The sequence below is a fragment of the Hoplias malabaricus genome, chromosome 4, assembly GCF_029633855.1.
Source record: "Hoplias malabaricus isolate fHopMal1 chromosome 4, fHopMal1.hap1, whole genome shotgun sequence".
NCBI classification, from domain to species: domain Eukaryota; kingdom Metazoa; phylum Chordata; class Actinopteri; order Characiformes; family Erythrinidae; genus Hoplias; species Hoplias malabaricus.
In genome coordinates, this window is record NC_089803.1 from 8,318,962 (window position 1) to 8,341,679 (window position 22,718).

The 22,718-nt window shown below is 39.3% G+C and overlaps 1 protein-coding gene across 1 annotated transcript; it reads left to right on the plus strand.

Annotated features, from left to right (window-relative positions):
- Positions 1 to 12,084: 12,084 nt before the first annotated feature.
- Positions 12,085 to 18,092, plus strand: LOC136694118 (zinc finger protein 585B-like). The gene is made up of 2 exons (XM_066667503.1): positions 12,085 to 12,188; positions 15,594 to 18,092. Exon 2 carries the CDS (start codon positions 15,913 to 15,915, stop codon positions 17,197 to 17,199), a length of 1,287 nt encoding a protein of 428 aa, XP_066523600.1. The 5' UTR covers positions 12,085 to 12,188; positions 15,594 to 15,912; the 3' UTR covers positions 17,200 to 18,092.
- Positions 18,093 to 22,718: the final 4,626 nt, after the last annotated feature.

Genomic DNA, 22,718 nt, shown 5'->3' on the forward strand with positions numbered 1-22,718 from the left:
GCGGGTGGCAGGCACATGTAAGACAGATGGAAATAGGTGTTAGAGGATGTGTCTGCCAAGTCTACCACATCCCTGCTCGTGCAGTTCGCCATCAGGGGCCAGAAACTAAGGGCAGCTGTGAAGGAGTTATCAGTAACAGCTGGAAGGTATAGTCAGTGGTTGTGGACAAGGAGAGCACAGATTACTTGCGGAAATGCACTGTAGAGCTGCTATTGGAATTGTTGGTGATGTAGTATGTAAAGTTAACATGAAACTGGTGGCACTGAGCATGCAATAACAGTGCCAGTGGGGCTAGGTACAGCCTTAGTCACCAGGGAGGCCACTGTTGAGTTATGGTTGTGGATGGTAAAGGGTAAGATTAGACTGTAAGGCTTGGAGGGGGGTGGGTCTGGGATGCCAGACTTCACTGTTGACATTTCTGGAGGTGTTATGGGCTTAATTCAGCAAAACAATGACAAGAGGAGGTGCCTACCTGATGACCTGTGAAGAGTTAGTGATACAATGACTGGTTTGGGTACTCATGGGCTGGGCTCAATGAGTAACTGTAGTAATGAAGGAGAGCCGGTTGCTGATCAGATCATAAATGACAACAGCAACCTTAATGTTGAGGTGTAGGATTCAACAGGAAATTTGGTGGCTGCCAGTAGGAAGAGAGAGTGGGGGGCCCTATGTGAAGCTCTAATGGATTGGCATAAGATATTTTATGTCTTCTCTTGTGTATGATTATAATTAATGAGTTGTTACCCCAGACTTTCTCCAATCTTCATGAATTTTCTAAAATAATTACAAAATTTATAGAGAATACAAATAATCAGGCCTCAAACTTAATGCTGTAAAAAGACTTATACGTTCATGAGAACATACAAAATTTTGGGTAATTAAGAAACAAAAATATGTGGGTGTGAGTGAGTTTGTGAAGCAGTAATTTGTTTGTGTTCTCTTTGAATTCAATAGTTTGGTAAAATAGAGGCACATTGTTTGGGGTAATTGTTTTTGGCCGGTGGAACTGGGTGATGGTCTTATATGGAGAGGATTGCCATGTGGTGAAACTTGGAGGGGATTAAATAAACATTTGCACAACTGTATATTAATAGACTATATACAGTTGTGTATGGGCATATGAGAGTCTATATGACATAGCTTATTAATAAGTGCTTATTAAAATTTGGCAACAGGTTGACTCATGCAGTTCATTTAAGATAATATACTTATTAGGTTTGTATTTCCATTAAGAGTTGTAAACTGTGAGTTTATTACTTTGAGCAAGGTTTGTTCTGATTAAGCTGGGGTTTAATTGGGGTTTAGTGTTGTGATCTTTGCTGTTTTTAGGTGAAGTGTGCACTTGGGAAATAGGTTATGTTGAAAAAACATTCAGTGACAGTTATCCCTTATAGGAGTGCTTTTGAGTTTATATGGGTTTATGTTTTCTTTCTTTGCAGAGTTAAGCAATTCTTGCTTAAATATAGACAAGTTTAAAGAGGGTTTAATTACTAAAAATGGGGGGAAATAGTGGTGTAAATTGATATTTCATATTAATGTTTGATTTCTCTGAAGTTGGCAAATTAAATTTGGGGTTTTCTGAACTTGGGGTTTTCATTAGTTGTCTGTTGTTATTATCAGATTAAAAGAAATAGCCACTTGAACTATATCAGTCTGTGTGTAATGAATGAGTATAATATACAAGTTTCACTTTTTGAATGGAATTCTGAAATAAATAAAAAAATGGACACTCAAAAAAGGTAAGAAAGGTAAAAAGTATATGTGGATAGATTTTCATGATGGCCTGAGGCTTGTCCAACTAAGGGTAAAGATGCACAATCTGTTTCCAAGTTTTGTTGTAGAGAAGTCATAAGCAGGTTATGACTTCCAGATCGGATATCCTCAGATAATGGGAAAGAGTTCGTGGATTAAACAGTGAAATTAATTAGCAAAAAATATGAGGTGTTTGGAAAATGAATGGTGTTTGAAAAATCAGATTGTTAAAATCTGTCAGCACACGGGTTTAAAATGGATTTCAGCAATGGATTGCAAAATTCTGAAGAGGAGACTGTCCCTGGTTTGGATGATGCTGATGACTCTGTACATTTCTGAGAATGCCAGAAATGACGCAGCAATCTGTAAACAAGACAAAAAGTTTGAAGACAATGACGTCCCTGAAACAGCAGGTCCTATTCCAGAGAGCAGTAATTCAAATCAAATCAAATCAAATCAAATTTATTTATATAGCGCTTTTCACAACTGATGTTGTCACAAATCAGCTTCACAGAATTCCAGTAAGACAAAGATTTGACATGAAATGTAAAAACAAATATAAACCCTCAAGTGAGCAAGCCAGGGGCGACAGTGGCAAGGAAAAACTCCCCCAGCTGAGGAAGAAACCTTGGGAGGAACCAAGGCTCACAAGGGGTGACCCATCCTCCTCTGGTCAATCTACTGGTGATGATAGTTAGTAGTCCATGAGAACTTCAGTGTAGGGACAGCTTCAAGGCACTTGGTGGTTGCTGGAGCGTGGGCAGCTGGTCTGAAGCGTGGAGGAGGGTCTCGACAGTCATCCATCAGTGTCCAGACAAACAGGTGGGCAGTCGTTTACTCGGAAAGATGTAAAGGGATGGAATTAGTTTTGAACTGTTTTGTGTTTGTAAAGTAGAAAATATGAAAATTTCCAGAGTGTGGCTAATGACTCCGGCAGATCTGACTATGACAGCTTTAACTAAAAGGAGAGAACCAGGAGGACACACAGACACGGGAGCATCCTGAAACACTGGCATCCCTCCGCTCCACCGTCAACAAACCTGAGTGATCGCGAGAAGCGGCGGGACGACAGCACCAGCGTCTCAGTTTACTATAATTCCCTGTGTCCATGGACCCCCCAGATCTGCCGCCTTTATCTATGGGGGAGCATTAGCTACCAAAAGATAAACTAAACAAATGTGTTTTTAGCCTAGATTTGAAGATTGCGACTGTGTCTGAGTCCCGAACATTTTCTGGAAGATCATTCCAGAGTTTGGGGGCTTTATAAGAAAAGGCTCTTCCCCCAGCTGAGGCCTTCTGAATTCTGGGAACAATTAAAAATCCAGTATTCTGTGATCTGAGTGAACGTGGAGGCTCATAATAGGAAATTGTATCTTGAAGATATTCAGGAGCAAGCCCATGTAGAGCTTTATATGTTAATAACAAAATTTTGTAGTCAATGCGGAATTTAACAGGCAGCCAATGAAGTGATGATAAAACTGGGCTGATATGTTCAAATTTTCTAGTTTTAGTGAGGACCCTAGCTGCAGCATTTTGAACTAGTTGAAGGTTTCTTAAATTGCTGCTGGTGCATCCTGACAGTAGTGTGTTACAGTAGTCAAGCCTTGAAGTAATAAAGGCATGTACTAATGTTTCTGCGTCCTGAAGGGATAAGACATTTCTGATCTTAGCAATATTGCGAAGATGCAAAAAAGCTGTCCTAGTGATACTGCCTATGTGTTGATCAAATGATAAATCCGGGTCAATTATGACACCAAGATTTTTTGCTGCTGAACCAGGTTTAACTGGAAAGTCAGCGAGATTTAAAATTAAATCTGATAATTTATTTCTTGCCACTTTTGGACCCAAAAGCAGGACCTCTGTTTTGTTGCTGTTTAGAAGGAGGAAGTTACGCAACATCCAGCCTTTCACGTCTTTTACACAGTCCTCTATTTTTTTTAATCTGTGTTTGTTATCGGGCTTGGCTGAAATATACAATTGTGTGTCGTCTGCGTAACAGTGAAAGTTAATGTCATGGTTTCTTATAACTGTGCCAGGCGGTAACATGTATAATGTAAATAATAATGGTCCTAAAATAGAGCCTTGTGGAATTCCAAATCTTACTTTAGAATAATTTGAATTAAGATTGTTTAACTCTTACGAATTGATAACGTTCCGTTAAGTAAGATTTGAACCATAATAGGGCTGTCCCTGTGATTCCAACCATGTTTTCTAACCTTTCTATGAGAATATTGTGGTCTATTGTATCGAAGGCTGCGCTTAGGTCAAGAAGCACCAACAGGGATACGTGGCCTTGATCAGAGGCAAAAAGAAGATCATTTGTTATCTTGACTAGAGCTGTCTCTGTACTATGATGTTGCCTGAATCCAGATTGGAATTTTTCATATATATGATTCTTATGTAGATATGAACTAAGTTGTTGGGCCACGGCTTTTTCTAAGATCTTGGACAGAAATCGCAAATTAGAAATAGGCCTGTAATTAGACAGTGTACTAGCATCAAGATTTGGTTTCTTGATCATAGGTTTAATAACTGCTAGTTTAAAAGCTTTGGGTACATGGCCCAGACTAAGCGATGAGTTTACTATAGTTAAAAGAGGATCAATAATAGCTGGTAGTACTTCTTTGAGCAATTTTGTGGGAATTGCATCAAGTGTGCAAGTTGTACAATTTGCGGAAGTGATAATCTTCTCTAGTTCTAATTGTGGGAGTGGGTAAAAGGTTTCAAGTCTTTCTTTTACAGTTATATTATGTTTTATATCATTCACATCGGGTGGCAGCCAGGATGGATTTGATCCTGTGGCTTGAGTTTGTTGTCTAATATTCTCAATTTTATTATTAAAAAAGTCCATAAAATCTTTACTGGTGAAAGTTGCTGGAATTAGTTGTTCAGAACCTGCTTGATTTTTTGTAATTCTAGAAAACACACTAAACAGTGCTCTCGGATTATTTTTATTATGGGAGATCAGCGAGGCCAGATATGCTGAGCGAGCTTTAGTGAGGGCATTTCTATACTCTATAAGGCTGTCCTTCCAGGCAGAATAGAACACTTCAAGCTTGGTTGATCGCCATATCCGCTCTAGTTTTCGTAATGTTTGTTTTAAAGTACGGGTCTTATCATTATACCATGGTGCGAGCTTTTTCTGTCTTGTACTTTTATGTTTAAGTGGTGCTACCTTTTCTAAAGTAGATCGACAGGTATTTTCTAGGTAATCAGTTAGTACATCTAGGTCCATTGGGTCTGATGGAGTTGGAACTGGGGTCGATAGTTCTGGTAGGTTTTCTATAAATTGTAGGGCGGTAGATGGTTTTATTATACGCCTGGTAGAATAGCGAGGGTTCTTACATATATTATGGCTAAAACGTAGCTCATATGAAATTAAGTAATGATCGGAGATTGCTGAGGATTGCGGTAAGATATTAATTTTGTCAATGTTAAGACCTAGTGTCAGAACTAAGTCTAAAGTGTGGCTGCAGTAGTGTGTAGGCCCTGTTACATTTTGAGTAATACCAATAGAGTCTAAGATTGAGGTAAATGCCTTTTTTAGTGGGTCACTTTCCTTCTCAAAATGGATATTGAAATCTCCTACAATTATAACTTTATGATTGCACACCGCTAGGTTTGTAGCAAAATCGCTGAATTCTTTCAGAAATTCTAAGTAAGGCCCTGGTGGTCTGTAAATGTTGCATAATAAAAATGCGTCCTTTTTTGTGACCGGATTTGTAATAATAGTGGAGAGAACCTCAAAAGAAGAGAAGGTGTCACATTGTTTAAGACTAATTTCTAGGGTATTTTGGTAAATTACACATACTCCACCTCCTTTGCCTGATATTCTTGGGCTATGTGCATAATTATAGCCTAGGGGGGTGGCTTCATTTAGTGCTAAATATTCATTTGGTCTAACCCACGTTTCCGTGAGACAAAAAACATTGAATTTATGATCACTTATAATATCATTTACGATGAGTGCTTTTGAGTTTAGTGATTTTATGTTGAGTAACCCAAATTTTAGTTCTGAGGTGTTGCTGCTAGGTGTTGTGTATGATTTAATATTGATTAGGTTGCTGAAACAGGCTGATTTTGTTTTTCTACTTTTACATTTAGTTCGGGGGAAAAAGACAGTCTCAATACAGTTGAACCTGGGTGACGCCTCAAGACAGTTCGCAGACGGTCGGTTTAGCCTGTCTGTCTGCGGCCTGGTCCCGGCTCTGGATTGTCAGCAGCTATCTACACTACTCTGCTGACTAACTAAAAGACTATGTGCTATGCTGCAAGAAAGTAAGGCAGCACCCTCCCGCGTGGGGTGGATACCATCCCTACCTATAAGACCAGGCTTGCCCTCAAAACGTAACCAATTGTCTATAAAGCCCACTTGATTTTCGGAACACCACTTGGACATCCAGCAGTTTAACGCCCAAAGTCTGCTGTAAGCTTCGTCGCCACGCCGCATTGGTATGGGGCCAGAGCAGATTACGGCATCGGACATCGTCTGGGCCAGTTTAATCACCTCTGTAATATTACCCTTAGTTACCTCAGACTGCCGCAGACGAATATCATTGGCCCCTACATGAATGACTACCCTCGAATATCTCCTATTAGCTAACAGTCTAAGGTTGCCACTAATATCCGGCGCTCTGGCTCCCGATAAACAGCTAACTGTTACTGCCGGCGCCCCTAAAGGAGTAGCTAATTTCACGTGTCGAACAATAGAGTCTCCTATAACCAGAGCACTCTTAACAGGCTCCTCAGCGGGTGCTTCGCTGAGCAGGGCAAACCTGTTTGACACGCGAATCGGAGGAGCGTGGTGTCCCGGTGGGCTAACTTTGGCCTCAGCGTTAGCATCAGCCTTAGCTTTCCGGCTATGACGCCGAGACGTCACCCATTCACCCCGCTGTGAGGGCTCTAACGCCGGAGTCGTGGGGGTGCTAACTCTCCCTAAGGCACCCGGAGTTGCTAACACTGAATCTCGCTGTTTATCCCTCAACAATAATAAGCTCCCGATGCGCACTTCTAACTGGTCCACTTTATCCACCAGAGAGCTAACTAGCTGACACTTAGTGCAAATACAACCACTATCTTTATCGCTAGATGTGGAAAAGGGGGTTAAACTAAACATGCCACACTCTGAGCAGGTAAAACAGCCAGTAGTAGCCATGGAATTGCAGGTACTTACCGCTTTTAGTGGATTTTAGTAACTTACACCAAGAACGTTACTCCAGGGTCCGGTGGCAGTTTTAGTGCCTCTGTAATGAATATTCCTGCAGAGACAATCTAAAAGATAGATCTATGGATGGTTAGTAGGTTATAAAAACAGATATAAATATAGAAATAACAATGGAAACGAGTAAACAGGAAAACCTGAGCGATCAAAACAGCTTCCAAACGGGTACAGAAACAGCCAAACGGGTTGCCAGATCTCCCAGAATGAGTACAATGAGTACAACAACAATTCCCCTTCAGAACAGTTCAGAGACTTGGACCAACAAAGGAGTCCAAGACCAGTTCGGAACAAGGTTAGACCTAAACGATACGAGGACTAAAGAGAATGAAATTTTAGGGAATATCACTTTTCCAGTGTTGAATGTTACTGAGGGGGTAAATGGATCACATGTAACTACACTAGTGTTGATTTCAACAACGTCATCACCTTTGAAGGTGATATAATTAGAGTTAAATTAGGTAAAACCGTTCACCTTACCTGTAAATGTGAAAGATTTAATACAGGGAGTATTAGTCCCCCTAAGTGGGAAAGTAGTCGAGGTGAGGATGTGGTGTTAACAGGACCTGAAGTTGATCATTTGCTTCGTGACCAGAGAAAGTATCTTTTGTTTAATGCCTTTAGATGGTTCAAAGTTAGAGATGATTGTTCAGTTCTTTTGCATAATGTTACATGGGAGGACCAAGGGGAATACACTTGTACATATTGTGTGGAGAGAAGGGTACAGTTATAACTCGTACAGTTATAGTTAGGAAAAAAGACGACTTGAGTCGTATAGAAGTTTATACAGCTGCTAAAGGAGTTCAGGACCAATATACTATATCAACTACTCTGAAGGTTAATAAAACACAAATGAAGCTGATCACATTAGCTCCAGAAATAATTAAAGGAAATAATGCAACAAATCAGGTTACTACTTTAACTATGCCATTAAAGGAGATGAATGTTATTACACTACCGATGATAAATTCTGCTTCTAGTACATCTGAATCTACTACAACCTTTATAAAGGAAACAATAACAATATCACCTATGAATGTTGTAAAAGTAACCCCAACTCCAGAAGTAACATCTTTTCAATTGCAAAAGAAGTAAACATAACTCAGAAGCCTGTGTTAAATAGAGAGCATGATGTGAATAGTAGTAGAGTAATTTCTGAAGCTACAAAAATACACTATATACATTTACTTAAGTCTACTTAGGAACTACCGTATTTTCCGCACTATAAGGCGCACCTAAAAAACTCAAATTATCTCAAAAGCCAACAGTGCGCCTTATAATCCGGTGCGCCTTATATATGGACCAATACTGAGCCACAACAGGTCTCGCAACTACGGTAAGCAGCCGCCTACTTCATTTTCTTCCGCACGCGGTGCATGCTGGATATATACCGGTATATATATTTCATTTCCATTTGTTTTTTATGTAAAGACCCCAAAATGGCTCCTATTAAGAGACACGCATATGACGCAGAGTTTAAACTCAAGGTGATTAGTCACGCAGAAGAACACGGGAATAACTTAGTAAAGTGAGCTTTACGTGTTTATTTTGTGTGTTGTGTGATTTTAACGTTTGAGCAACGTTGAGTTATTGATATATTGTTATCGCTTTGCACTATTTCGAGTGTTACTATATTGTGATTATTATTATTATTGAATCGAGGAAAAGTCCCCCCCCCCCCACTATGTGGGGTATATTAACATTGCACTACATGTTTTACCTTAAACTACGCTGGGTTGTAATCTATTAATAAAGTTGAACTGACCTATCTGACTGTTTTGTGGACATTCCCTTTAGCGCAGCTCCATCTAATTGATGCATAACGTAACCCCCAGCCTCTACTGTAGCGTCTATTGTATGCGCCTTATAATCCGGTGCGCCTTATATATGGACAAAGTTTTAAAATAGGTCATTCAATGAAGGTGCGCCTTATAATCCGGTGCGCCTTATAGTGCGGAAAATACGGTATGTGTAGGGTATATCATTAATTTGTTATAACTATAAACATGTATGTGTTACTTTTAAATTTACGAGACTCTAAACGAGTCTTGAAAGGAGGAAATTATGATGTGTATTTTATGCACATATGATATTAAGAGCACCATTAAAAAATGTTTCTCTTTTTGAGTTTATATGTACATTATGTGTCTGTGTCCCGAAGAAGGAAACGTTTAGCATAAGCTACCAGTAAGGACAAGAAACTATCAATCTTTCTCTCTCTCTCTGCTTTTGAATGTTAAAATGTAGACTGACTTCTTCAGTTACAAAGTGACCATATTTGGAAGGGTAAAGGACCATATAGACTAGAGAGAGAGAGATGACTAGAGAGACAGGGAGAGATGACTAAAGATATGGAGAGAGACACAGAGAGATAGTGGGAGAGATAATTCCTTATGGCTGATAAGATGCTGTTCTTAAGTGAAATAAAAACTGTATTTAAACTCTAGACAGTGTCTGGCAGAGATTCTTCATCATCACCCACAACACAACACCCCAGGAAAAGGCACAACAACTTTTTTTTTACAAATAACGCATTAATCAATCAAGTTCAAAACTTACTGCTAGCTTCCACCAGGTTTTGTGCGGCCTGGTCTGTCCTTGTAATAAATCATTATTACAATAAACAGGACCAATAAACATGAATGTACCACAGATCCAGTGGAGCTGGACTGAATCTTGATTAATAGATCACACCATTCATACACTGAAAAAACCCTCTTACACCTGAGCTAATGTGAACAATGTGATGTCAGTTGTGTTTGAGTGCAGTTCATATGGAATCACCACCTCAGTTCTAACTGTGTTAACTTCATGTCTTGACTAGTTCCCTTTGACTGTGATGGTTGCTGATCACTCACTATCACATTCCCTTTAAATTGATTACCTACCTTGTCCTACAGTGAAAACCTTTGCAGCTCTTCCTGCTTGTTTTGTTCATATGCTAAATACGACAAATGGTCCCCCTATTCCAGAAGAGACACACTTGATTGCACCTTTTATTATGATAATCATGTCCATTTAGGTCCATATTTCAATAATAATACAAAGGTCCAAACCAGGGTTTCTTTCCAAAATGTAGTAAAGCCACAACAAACAAAGGAGGAACAATAACAATAAAAATAATCTTTATTTGTACAGCACCTTTCATACACAAAGTGCTTTAGGGAAATTCATATTTTATAATGTTTTATTTTAATGAGAGGGTAAACAGTGTAAATAACGACTTAGCACAAGCACAACAAAAAAGACATGATGAAAAAAGAAAAGCTGTCACTGTGGGACATTGATAGTCATATTTATATTTATATGAAACAACACTAAAATGATACTTACAGACTTTTCCTGAGGTCACTGATCTTATGGTCATCCGTTGTCAGGTTTATTTATGCATTGATTGCAAATACAAAACAAACCAATGTTAGAGGAACATACAAAAATAAAAATACACACACTATGGAGGTGATGACCAAAATCAGTGCGATTAAAAATGTGTAAGTAATCACAAATTACAAAAGACAAGAAATAACGTGCAGTGTGCAAAGTAATTACTGCTAATACAGGCATTAGACTGTTGTTAACTCAGTCCAAAAGAACCTAAATAAAGTATTGTAAGGTGGGTTCGTGGGCCCTGTTACTAGGGAAGGACATGTGTAATGTTACTCTATCTGTGTATGGTATAAAGATTAGTAACCTGAGTCAATATAGAGTCAAACTTTCTGTTTCTGTTGGATATTTCTGTCACGCTGGTTGCTGCAACGGCAGTAAACAACCGTGTGTCTTCTGCAGCGTTGTGACTGATAGTAATTGACATTAGTTGTTGTTTATCTTTACAGCCTTAGTCAGCACTCAGTAAGTGCACCGTCACTTTAAAGCAGTGGTATTTATTAATCGTAACTCTTATCAGTGTGTAGTCTGATTCTAGCACTGTCTGATGGACATACAGACTGCCCCTTATTTACACAGTAACACAACTCTCAACTGTTGGTGGGAACTGGAACAGAACATATGCTGTTATCTTGAATCTGGAAATCACTACCCACCCCGCAGTTTATGTAAAACTGACATTTATATTGTAATATCTACCTCAAAGACTTATATATTATATTGCTGTCTATTATGCCGTCCGTGTAAATGTGTAAATAAACGCTCTGCTGCTTGGGAGGGCTGTAAACGAGTTGTCGTTATACTCACGTATAATGACAATAAAGACTAGTGATGTGTCGGTCGCGAACGAACCGGTTCAAAGAGCCGGCTCTTGTAAGTGAACGATGAGAGCCGGTTCCCGTCTAAGACCGAGCCATTTTTTTCTAAGGCTTGTAATTCAACCAATCAGAGAACAACAAGCAAGTTCCAACCCTCCAAACCTCCGAGCTGAGACACTTGGTTTTCCTGAATGCCAATCTGCCTTCCAAAAAATAGTTGAAGAAAATGTTAAATCAGTTAAATGTTTGTTGACAGTTGTTGTTTTAATCGCTACCGTTGAATGCTGCTGTTTTGCACTTTGCAGAGTTGTTGTTTATTTTATTTCCCAAAAATGGATGATTATTTAATTTAATAAGCTATTTTGTAATACCTACCTTTTGGGTTCCATTGGCTGTATTTCAGAGTTTACAAGTGATATTTTATTAAGGTCTTTAAATAACAATCCAGTTATTTATACAATTGAATGTGTGAGTGCAATCAGTGAGTTATTACAAGACAGCCATAAAACAAATGTTCATTGCAACACTATTTATTATTTTTAATATTGAACAATAATATTTTGTCCATATAGTCATGTAATATGTAGGTAATATTGTTCTGTACCAGCGGAAATAATTGGTAAAACAAAGAGCCATTTAGGAGCCGAAAGAGAAGAGCCGAGCCAAAAGAGCCGGCTCCCCAAAAAGAGCCGAAATTCCCATCACTAATAAAGACTCTCTTAGCTCTTACCTCTTACTGTTTGTGTTCTCCAGTGGAAAAGGCTCCTATTGGACTGAGGACACTGTCTCTGTGGGGACTGTCCAATCAGAGACCAGCTATTCTTAAACTCCAGCCAATCGTATCTTGAGGGTGGAGCCCCCACTTGAACTGGCTGTGTTTGGGCGTGATATAGGGCGGTTTCTGCGTCGTCCGACTTGCAGGGTGCACTTCTCCAAGTGTTTACTCTGAGATCAGACACGTCGGACCTTCACGAGAGCTGTGTGTTGGAGAGAAATCAGGACCTGTTTTACTGAAGGTAAATGTTCTTACTGTGTACAGCTTTCACACCCCGTTTATATCGTGTTTTACTGAAGATAAAGATCATAGAGAGACTTTTACACACCGTTTATACCGTGTTTTATTGAAGATACATTTCACATTTCAGAGAGACTTTTAAACTCAGTTTATACAGATTTTTATTGATGATAAAGGTCAGCAGAGACCCCCCCCCTTCTTATTTTTTGTTTCACCATGTACCATTTGGAGTTGATACTTCCTATTGATTTGAATTTATTCGAGCTGGAGTAGACAGTAAGCAGGTGGCCTTTCAGAGTGTACCTTTGGAGTCCCTAAAGTGGCCAACCTCTCCAAAATGAAAATAACTAGTTTTATTGCAGAAATAAATGCATATATATATTTATTATCTACACTTGATGTCAATATATTATAATGTATTTCATTGCTTTGCTTGACAAACCATATACATTTCCAAGTGGCTTTTTTGGTCTTTTTCACATGTCCAAGTGTCCTTTTATCAGGAAAAAAAAGTCTTTTGTGCTTTATTTTATTCAGATTACTTAGTTTTATTCTGATATTTTATTCTGGTGCCTAACTAAGAACAATCAGTTTTAAATAAAAAAAGATGCAAGTGATAAAATTTTCTCTTTTACTTTATTTATTTAGAGAAGTCTCATTATAAATATTTACAATAACTATGTAAATAACTATTTACAGTCCTGCATGAAATTAAAAAATTGCAACGGATATGTAGCAATTACATATCATCATGCCACTTTTAGAAACAATTGAGCTTTGGCACTTTACATTTTTTGCGGAACATAGGTGTCTTCACTTGCTGTCCTTTTTTGCAAAGTTCACATCTCTTTCTTCCCTCTGTAGCATCTGTTGAAAACAATGCAGGGATACACTTTTCATCTTTGGCTGGCTGGGCCGAGGGGCCTGCAGTGGGCTCTTCTTGTTCTGACTGACCTGAAGGTCCAGCAACATCTGACGACTTCTTCAAAATGTTGTCAAGTTCAGCAGTAGTGGTTCCCTGAACACTTTGTGTGAGAGACACCTGTTAATTTATTTTCGCCATTTGCTGATGCACGATAAAGCTATTCACAATGGCAATATCAATAAAATGGAAAAAGAATGTCTTGTACCATTTTTGGACGTTGTAATAAGCCAATGAGGGCATCTGACAGATCAACACCACCCATGTGCTTATTGTAATCTTTGATTGGTGCAGGAACTGGAACATTAGCAGTACTCCACATGCCTCATTCATCTTTCACTCGCCTCTTCACCGTTTCACCTTCGTATGCCTCATGCATGGTGGAACACACATCCATCTCCTTTGTGTCCATCCACTTGACATAGAGCAGCTTTTCTTTTCTGCACCAGAGGATGGTTCCTCTCTTGTCTCTCTTTGGAAAGGCATTTATTTTTGTTTTTCAGAAAGCCTTGCCATTTGGTGTGAATGGTCCCACATGCAAGAGTATTTTCTTGCAGGAGGTCAGCAAAAAGGGTGGAGCTTGTGTAAAAGCTGTCCATGTATACCTTGTACCCACTGCCCAGAACTGAATAGTCAAGCAGTGTTTTGACTGAGTCATAGCCAAGTCTTTTTCCTGAACCCTGTGTGTTCTTTCCTTCGTACACAAAAAAAAATTTCCATGTGTACCCAGTTTCTGAGTCTGCAAGAAAGAACAGTTTGTAGCCCCATTTAGTGGGTTTCAGTCCACTTTTTGCTTTGGAAGCCACCATTCACTCGTCAATTGCTGGTCAATTTCTCTTGTGGTGGAGAAAAGTAAGACACACTGAAAGAATGTCTAAATACAGTGGTTTGATTTTGAAGACCTTGTCGTACTCTGGTGTTCCTTTTTTGGTGTTGTTTTCCTCATCTTTCTAAGGATCAGACAGATGTAGATTGCTGGAAATGGGAAGAAACCTCTTGCTGGTCATAACGGAGGCAGGGTATGGAAGCCTGTTAATGTGGTTTTGGGACCAGTAATCTATTATGTTTTTTGCTTTTACCAAGCCCATGAATATAATTAGTTGAAATGAATGAGTAAAACTTTCAGGCTGCAGCTGACTTCTCTGCAAACTTGTTTGTGTTTTGCACAAGTGTTTGCACAACTAACGTGCTGAAAAACAACTGAAACAGCTGCAGTGGGGAGTAAGACATGGACAGTTTGAGTTGTGGTCCTGGTGGTCTCTTTGGTAGAAATTTTGGGAAATTGGGTTTTTCATCTATGTCTGTGATGTCATGCCACATGTCTTCATTTAGATAGATAGATAGATAGATACTTTATTGATCCCCAGGGGAAATTCAAGGAATTCAGATTTGGCTCCAAAACACGAGCTGAAGCACCCACTTTCCTTGTTGTCCTCTGAAAACAAACAGGAACATCTGCAGTGTGATCTTCCTCTTGCCTTTCTCTTTGCCACTGTTAAGGTGGGGGTAGAAGGACCAGTTGGTTGCAAATCAGGCGTGAAAACAGTGGGGGTTGGGGACCTAAGAGTGAATGAATGTCTCCTTTGTTTCAACTGAAGGTTCCCACTCTTCATCTGATCCAGAATCTTCCCTATAAAAACATACAAAGAAACAGATATTTAACAAGTGTAAATAAAAAAGGATAATACAAATAAAGAAAAAAAGTTTTATAATATAAATAACAATTAGAAACAGCCAAATTAGCATATGTATATATAATACCTCTTAAACACCATAAAATATTTTCTTCTTTGGTTTCTGTGTTTCATTTTAGCTGTTTTTATATTTTTTTATTTGAGGTATAATCCTCATGTGTTTTTGCTCGCACGGTCTGTCTCTGCGCTGAATTGTGAATGCGCTTTTGTGAATACGACTCATTGGGTGCACACTCACATAACTTTGCAGCTGATTGGCATAATGAGAGACATAATTGACATGTTACTGGAAAGCTATCAGTATTTTTTTGTATTTATAAAGCACTTTTTACATTTTTTTTTCTTTTACAAAGAAGCTACACAGAATTCTGGGTCTTAGCATCAAGTGGGTGCTGCTGAGGCAAAAGTGACAGGAAAAGATTGGTCAAAGCAGAAGGAAGAAACCTTGGGAAGAACCAAGTCAAAAAGGGAAATCCATCTTCCTCTGGAAGCCAGTAGAGAAAAACAAGCAAAGATAACTGTTTACATAAGGATATTCCTGTAAATATTGTGCATTTTGTTATCCCTCCTCCATCTACAATATTCCTTCTGGTCATGGGAAAAGAACAAGCAAAAGAGGGATGTTGCTCTATTCCTGCACCATAAGATGACAACACTGACTTATTTTTTGCTGTTTGTTACATTACTTAAGGTGAAACTGACTACAAATCTGGGAGAATATTGGTCACCAATAGTGAGTCAGGGGAGAGTAAATTTAAATAATTTCTCTTTGTTTCTTTGTTGTTTTCAGAACAGAAGAACGTCTCTTTGGATATTTTCTCTGGCTCCTTTTCTCCACGACAGTTCTATGTTTTTTCCACAAGGGCATTAAGAAATATTTCCAAGTGGAATATAACACAATGTTGAGATCAGGAGGGATCATATGTGAAGATATGGAGGACAGAAACTCCAGTTCTCAGGAAACATCCTTGGATACTGCCCACACTCACAGATCTGGCAGAAAATCAAATAAAAATTAACGGGAAACTTATGATTGTGCAGACTGTGGGAAGAGTTTTACTAAACAGAGCTCTCTCAGAGTACACCAGCACAGTCACACAGGAGAGAAAATGTTTCACTGTTCAGAGTGTGGGAAGAGTTTTACTCAACAGGATCGTCTGCAAACACACCAGCGCATTCACACAGGAGAGAAACCGTATCACTGTTCAGAGTGTGGGAAGAGTTTTACTCGACAGAATCGTCTGCAAACACACCAGCGCATTCACACAGGAGAGAAACCGTATCACTGTTCAGAGTGTGGGAAGAGTTTTACTCGACAGGATCATCTGCAAACACACCAGCGCATTCACACAGGAGAGAAACCATATCACTGTTCAGAGTGTGGGATGAGTTTTACTCAGCAGAATAGTCTCCAAACACACCAGCGCCTTCACACAGGGGAGAAACCGTATCACTGTTCAGAGTGTGGGATGAGTTTTACTGTACTGGGTAATCTCAAAATACACCAGCGCGTTCACACAGGAGAGAAACCGTATCACTGTTCAGAGTGTGGGAAGAGTTTTACTCAAAAGGGTCTTCTGAAAACACACCAGCACATTCACACAGGAGAGAAACCGTATCACTGTTCAGAGTGTGGGAAGAGTTTTACTGAAATAGGTAATCTCAAAAAACACCAGCGCCTTCACACAGGAGAGAAACCGTATCACTGTTCAGAGTGTGGGAAGAGTTTTACTCGACAGAGTAATCTCCAAATACACCAGCGCATTCACACAGGAGAGAAACCGTATCACTGTTCAGAGTGTGGGAAGAGTTTTACTGAACTAGGTAATCTCAAAAAACACCAGCGCCTTCACACAGGAGAGAAAACGTATCATTGTTCAGAGTGTGGGAAGAGTTTTACTCGACAGGATAAGCTCCAAATACACCAGCGCATTCACACAGGAGAGAAACCGTATCACTGTTCAGAGTGTGGGAAGGGTTTTACTCAACTGGGTAGTCTCAAAACACACCAGCGCATTCACACAGGAGAGAAACCGTATCACTGTTCAGAGTGTGGGAAGAATTTTACTGAACTGGGTAGTCTCAAAACACACCAGCGCATTCACACAGGAGAGAAACCTTATCAATGTTCAGAGTGTGGGAAGAGTTTTATTCGACAGGGTAAGCTCCAAATACACCAGCGCATTCACACAGGAGAGAAACCGTATCACTGTTCAGAGTGTGGGAAAAGTTTTACTGAACTAGGTAATCTCAAAAAACACCAGCGCATTCACACAGGAGAGAAACCGTATCATTGTTCAGAGTGTGGGAAGAGTTCCGTCCAGAAACATCAGTGTTCACCCAGAACAGAAGCTGTAGCATTGAGTGAGGGATTACCTCCAGAGATTTTGATTTAAATACTGCATTGGGGCACATTCAATATAAAAAAATATCCTTAAAACTGAGAAATGGGGCTGGGTTGCAAGGACCTCAGCACATGTTTTCCTTCTAATCGCTATGATGACCAAGCGTGCTTATCACTGCGGCACAATAAGTGTGCAGTGGAGACACTGGAGACCAACTGTACATTGTTTATATACAACTGCTGGTGTAAGCGCCTATTCAGTTTTTAAAGCTTGGGGTGTTTTAAGCTTTGCTGTAATGAAACTGCTCATTTGCAAGTAGCAGTTAACTTTGTTGCTGTATTCTGAATTTCCCCACTGTGGGACTAATAAAGGAATCATTAAATCATGTAAAATGTTTTACAATGTACAAACATTATAATAACGTGCATCTTGCTCTAAAAATTCTCATCCTGTTATCATCTGATGGCTCTATGGACTCTCACTGAAAATGAACATGAAGAATGGTACGGGATACAGGGACAGAGGACACTCAGCACCTCCTGCTGAGAGAAATCAGCCTGCTTCACTGGAGAACTCCAATTCCCAGAATCCTCAGCAGTATCACATGACCACCTCCACTTATCAGAGATCTTTTCACAGTTCCTAATCACCTGAATATTAATCCCACCTGTTTCTCATTTGTGCTCATTAGACAGAGTATTTGATCTTTTTGCCTGCTTCCGTTTTTATTTTTGAATTTGCCCTTTGGATCTGTTTTCTTGTTTGTTTGTATTTTTGGCTTGACTTAAGACTGCTCTGTTTATGGTTTTGTTTTGCCCTCTATAGGATATTACGGAGTTTATATTTAATCTGCAAGCATCACTCCAGTTATCTTTTGATATGACAAATTAATCTCTCTAAAATGTACGTTTTAATGGTAGCAAGGAAACAACTATTGAAAATAAAATGACAGTTCATATGTTTCCTTTCTTTTCCTTTTTTGTGTGGATAATCACAAGCATCACCACTTTCTCCTTTGTACGTTTTAGAAGACGGTTTAATGAAAACCATGAAAATACATTTTTATTTATATTTTAAGAATTAGATATAAATATAAATAATGCACAATGCACAGTGAAATATGACATTTCCAAAGGTCAAAAACTGAAAATAAAATTTGACACAGGCCTCACACTTCTTATAACAAATATTATAATTTTCCTAGAGCATATGTTTGGGGGTGGATCAGGAGCTCCTTAGCGCCCCCAAATGCAGACAATAGTCCGGATGAAGCTGATGAGATATTTGGTCATTGATCACATCACACAAAACAAATGTGTTAACTACATTGAGGCCAGACACAGTGCTCTACTCTGAAAGCAAACGAATAGTTTATTTCATAGAGTCAACGGGTCCATTTGAGGATGAAGTGGATGAAGCATTCGAAAGGAAGAAGCTGAAGTAGGCGGACTTGGCAGCTGAGGTGAGGGAACGCGGGTGGCAGGCACATGTAAATCAAATCAAATTTATTTATATAGCGCTTTTCACAACTGATGTTGTCACAAAGCGGCTTCACAGAATTCCAGTAAGACAAGATTTGACATGAAATGTAAAAACAAATTGTAAAACCCTCAAGTGAGCAAGCCAGGGGTGACAGTGGCAAGGAAAAACTCCCCCAGGTGAGGAAGAAACCTTGGGAGGTACCAAGGCTCACAAGCGGTGACCCATCCTCCTCTGGTCAATCTACTGGTGATAATAGTTAGTAGTCCGTGAGAACTTCAGTGTAGGGCCAGCTTCAAGGCACTTGGTGGTTGCAGGAGTGTGGGCAGCTGATCTGAAGCGTGGAGGAGGATCTCGACAGTCATCCATCAGTGTCCAGACAGACAGGTGGGCAGTCGTTTACTCGGAAAGATGTAAAGGGATGGAATTAGTTTTGAACTGTTTTGTGTTTGTAAAGTAGAAAATATGAAAATTTCCAGAGTGTGGCTAACGACTCCGGCAGATCTGACTATGACAGCTTTAACTAAAAGGAGAGAACCAGAAGGACACACAGACACGGGAGCATCCTGAAACACTGGCATCCCTCCGCTCCACCGTCAACAAGCCTGAGTGATCGCGAGAAGAGGCGGGACGACAGCACCAACGTCTCAGTTTACTATAATTCCCTGTGTCCATGCACCCCCCGGATCTGCCGCCTTTATCTATGGGGGAGCATTAGCTACCAAATGAGTTTTTAGCCTACATTTGAAGAGTCCCGAACATTTTCTGGAAGATCATTCCAGAGTTTGGGGGCTTTATAAGAAAAGGCTCTTCCCCCAGCTGAGGCCTTCTGAATTCTGGGAACAATTAAAAATCCAGTAGTCTGTGATCTGAGTGAACGTGGAGGCTCATAATAGGAAATTGTATCTTGAAGGTATTCAGGAGCAAGCCCATGTAGAGCTTTATATGTTAATAACAAAATTTTGTAGTCAATGCGGAATTTAACAGGCAGCCAATGAAGAGATGATAGAACTGGGCTGATATGTTCAAATTTTCGAGTTTTAGTGAAGACCCTGGCTGCAGCATTTTGAACTAGTTGAAGTTTTCTTAAATTGCTGCTGGTGCATCCTGACAGCAGTGCGTTACAGTAGTCAAGCCTTGAAGTAATAAAGGCATGTACTAATGTTTCTGCATCCTGGAGGGATAAGGCATTTCTAATCTTAGCAATATTGCGAAGATGCAAAAAAGCTGTCCTAGTGATACTGCCTATGTGTTGATCAAATGATAAATCCGGGTCAATTATGACACCAAGATTTTTTGCTGCTGAATCAGATTTAACTGGAAAGTCAGCGAGATTTAAAATTAAATCTGATAATTTATTTCTTGCCACTTTTAGACCCAAAAGCAGGACCTCTGTTTTGTTGCTGTTTAGAAGGAGGAAGTTACGCAACATCCAGCCTTTCACGTCTTTTAGACAGTCCTCTATTTTCTTTAATCTGTGTTTGTCATCGGGCTTGGCTGAAATAAACAATTGCATGTCGTCTGCGTAACAGTGAAAGTTAATGTCATGGTTTCTTATAACTGTGCCTAGCGGTAACATGTATAATGTAAACAACAATGGTCCTAAAATAGAGCCTTGTGGAATTCCAAATCTTACTTTAGAATAATTTGAATTTAGATTGTTTACTTTTATGAATAGGTAACATTCCGTTAAGTAAGATTTGAACCATAATAGGGCTGTCCCTGTGATTCCAGCCATGTTTTCTAACCTTTCTAGGAAAATATTGTGGTCTATTGTATCGAAGGCTGCGCTTAGGTCAAGAAGCACCAACAGGGATACGTGGCCTTGATCAGAGGCAAGAAGAAGATCATTTGTTATCTTGACTATAGCTGTCTCTATCCTATGATGTTGCCTGAATCCAGATTGGAATTTTTCATATATATGATTCTTATGTAGATATGAACTAAGTTGTTGGGCCATGGCTTTTTCTAAGATCTTGGACAGAAATGGCAAATTTGAAATAGGCCTTTAATTAGACAGTGTACTAGCATCAAGATTTGGTTTCTTGATCATAGGTTTAATAACTGCTAGTTTAAAAGCTTTGGGTACATGGCCTAGGCTAAGGGGTGAGTTTACTATAGTCTATAAGTCTATCGATACTATAAGGATTGATAACAGCTGGTAGTACTACTATGAGCAATTTTGTGGGAATTGCATCAAGTGTACAATTCTAATTGTGGGAGTGGGTAAAAGGTTTCAAGTCTTTCTTTTACAGTTACATTATATTTTATATAATTTACATTGGGTGGCAGCCAGGATGGATTTAATCCTGTGGCTTGAGTTTGTTGTCTAATATTCTCAATTTTATTATTAAAAAAGTCCATAAAACCTTTCCTGGTGAGAGTTGCTGGAATTAGTTGTTCGGAACCTGCTTGATTTTTTTGTAATTCTAGAAAACACACTAAACAGTGCTCTCGGATTATTTTTATTATTGGAGATCAGCGAGGCCAAATATGCTGAGCAAGCTTTAGTTGGGGCATTTCTATACTCTATAAGGCTGTCCTTCCAGGCAGAATGGAACACTTCAAGCTTGGTTGATTGCCATTTCCGCTCTAGTTTTCATAATGTTTGTTTCAAAGTACGGGTCTTATCATTATACCATGGTGCGAGCTTTTTCTGTCTTATACTTTTATGTTTAAGTGGTGCTACCTTTTCTAAAGTAGATCGACAGGTATTTTCTAGGTAATCAGTTAATACATCTAGGTCCATTGGGTCTGATGGAGTTGGAACTGGGGTTGATAGTTCTGTGAGGTTTTCTATAAATTGTAAGGCGGTAGATGGTTTTATTATATGCCTTGTAGAATAACAAGGGTTCTTACATATATTATGGCTAAGACGTAGCTCATATGAAATTAAGTAATGATCGGAGATTGCTGAGGATTGCGGTAAGATATTATTTTGTCAATGTTAAGACCTAGTGTCAGAACTAAGTCTAAAGTGTGACTGCAGTAGTGTGTAGGCCCTGTTACATTTTGAGTAATACCAATAGTGTCACATCCTGGCACTTTCTTGTTTGTTTTCCCCTTCCATGTGGCTCTGTCTGTTTGTTGTTGTTCCTATCTCCGCCCTCGTTCCACCCTAGCTCCACCTTTGTTCCGCCTCTTTGTCATTTTCCCTCATTATCTGTGTCAGGTGTCTCTTGTTAGTTCGTGTATTTAAGTCCTCTTCCCTCACTTCCTGTGATTGGTCATTGTTGATGTTATTGTATTGTTTTCGTCCTCGTTCTCACTCGTTTATATTGTTATTGTATTGTTTCCTTCCTTCTCCCTGTAAAGTCGTGCCGTAGTCATTCCTACTCGTTTGTATTGTATTGTTATTGTAGTTTGCGTTTCTCTAGCCCGTTTCTCGTTTCTTGTTCGGTCTCCTGCCTGTTTCATGCCCCAGTCCTGTAGTGTTGTTTCTTGCTCTTTTCTAGGTTTCTAAGTAATGTTATTTCGTGTTTCTCGTCAAGTTCATTTGTTGTGTTATCTATATAATAAATCATCTGTGTTGTAGCGAGTGTGTCCGCCTCCGTAAGTTCACTCTTCACGTCCCCGTGACAAATAGAGTCTAAGATTGAGGTAAATGCCTTTTTAGTGGGTCACTTTCCTTCTCAAAATGGATATTGAAATCTCCTACAATTATAACTTTATGATTGCAGACCGCTAGGTTTGTAGCAAAATCACTGAATTCTTTCAGAAATTCTAAGTAAGGCCCTGGTGGTCTGTAAATGTTGCATAATAAAAATGCGTCCTTTTTTGTGACCAAATTTGTAATAGTAGTGGAGAGAACCTCAAAAGAAGAGAAGGTGTCACATTGTTTAAGACTAATTTCTAGGATATTTTGATAAATTACACATACTCCACCTCATTTGCCTGATATTCTTGGGCTATGTGCATAATTATAGTCTAGGGGGGTGGCTTCATTTAGTGCTGAATATTCATTTGGTCTAACCCTTGTTTCCGTGAGACAGAAAACATTGAATTTATGATCACTTATAATATCATTTACGATGAGTGCTTTTGAGTTAAGTAATCTTATGTTACTCAACATTATGTTACTCTAATGTTGA

What these genes read in the sequence shown, in the direction of transcription:
- LOC136694118 (XM_066667503.1), top strand. Translation starts at nt 15,913, where the DNA reads ATGTTTCACTGTTCAGAGTGTGGGAAGAGTTTTACTCAACAGGATCGT.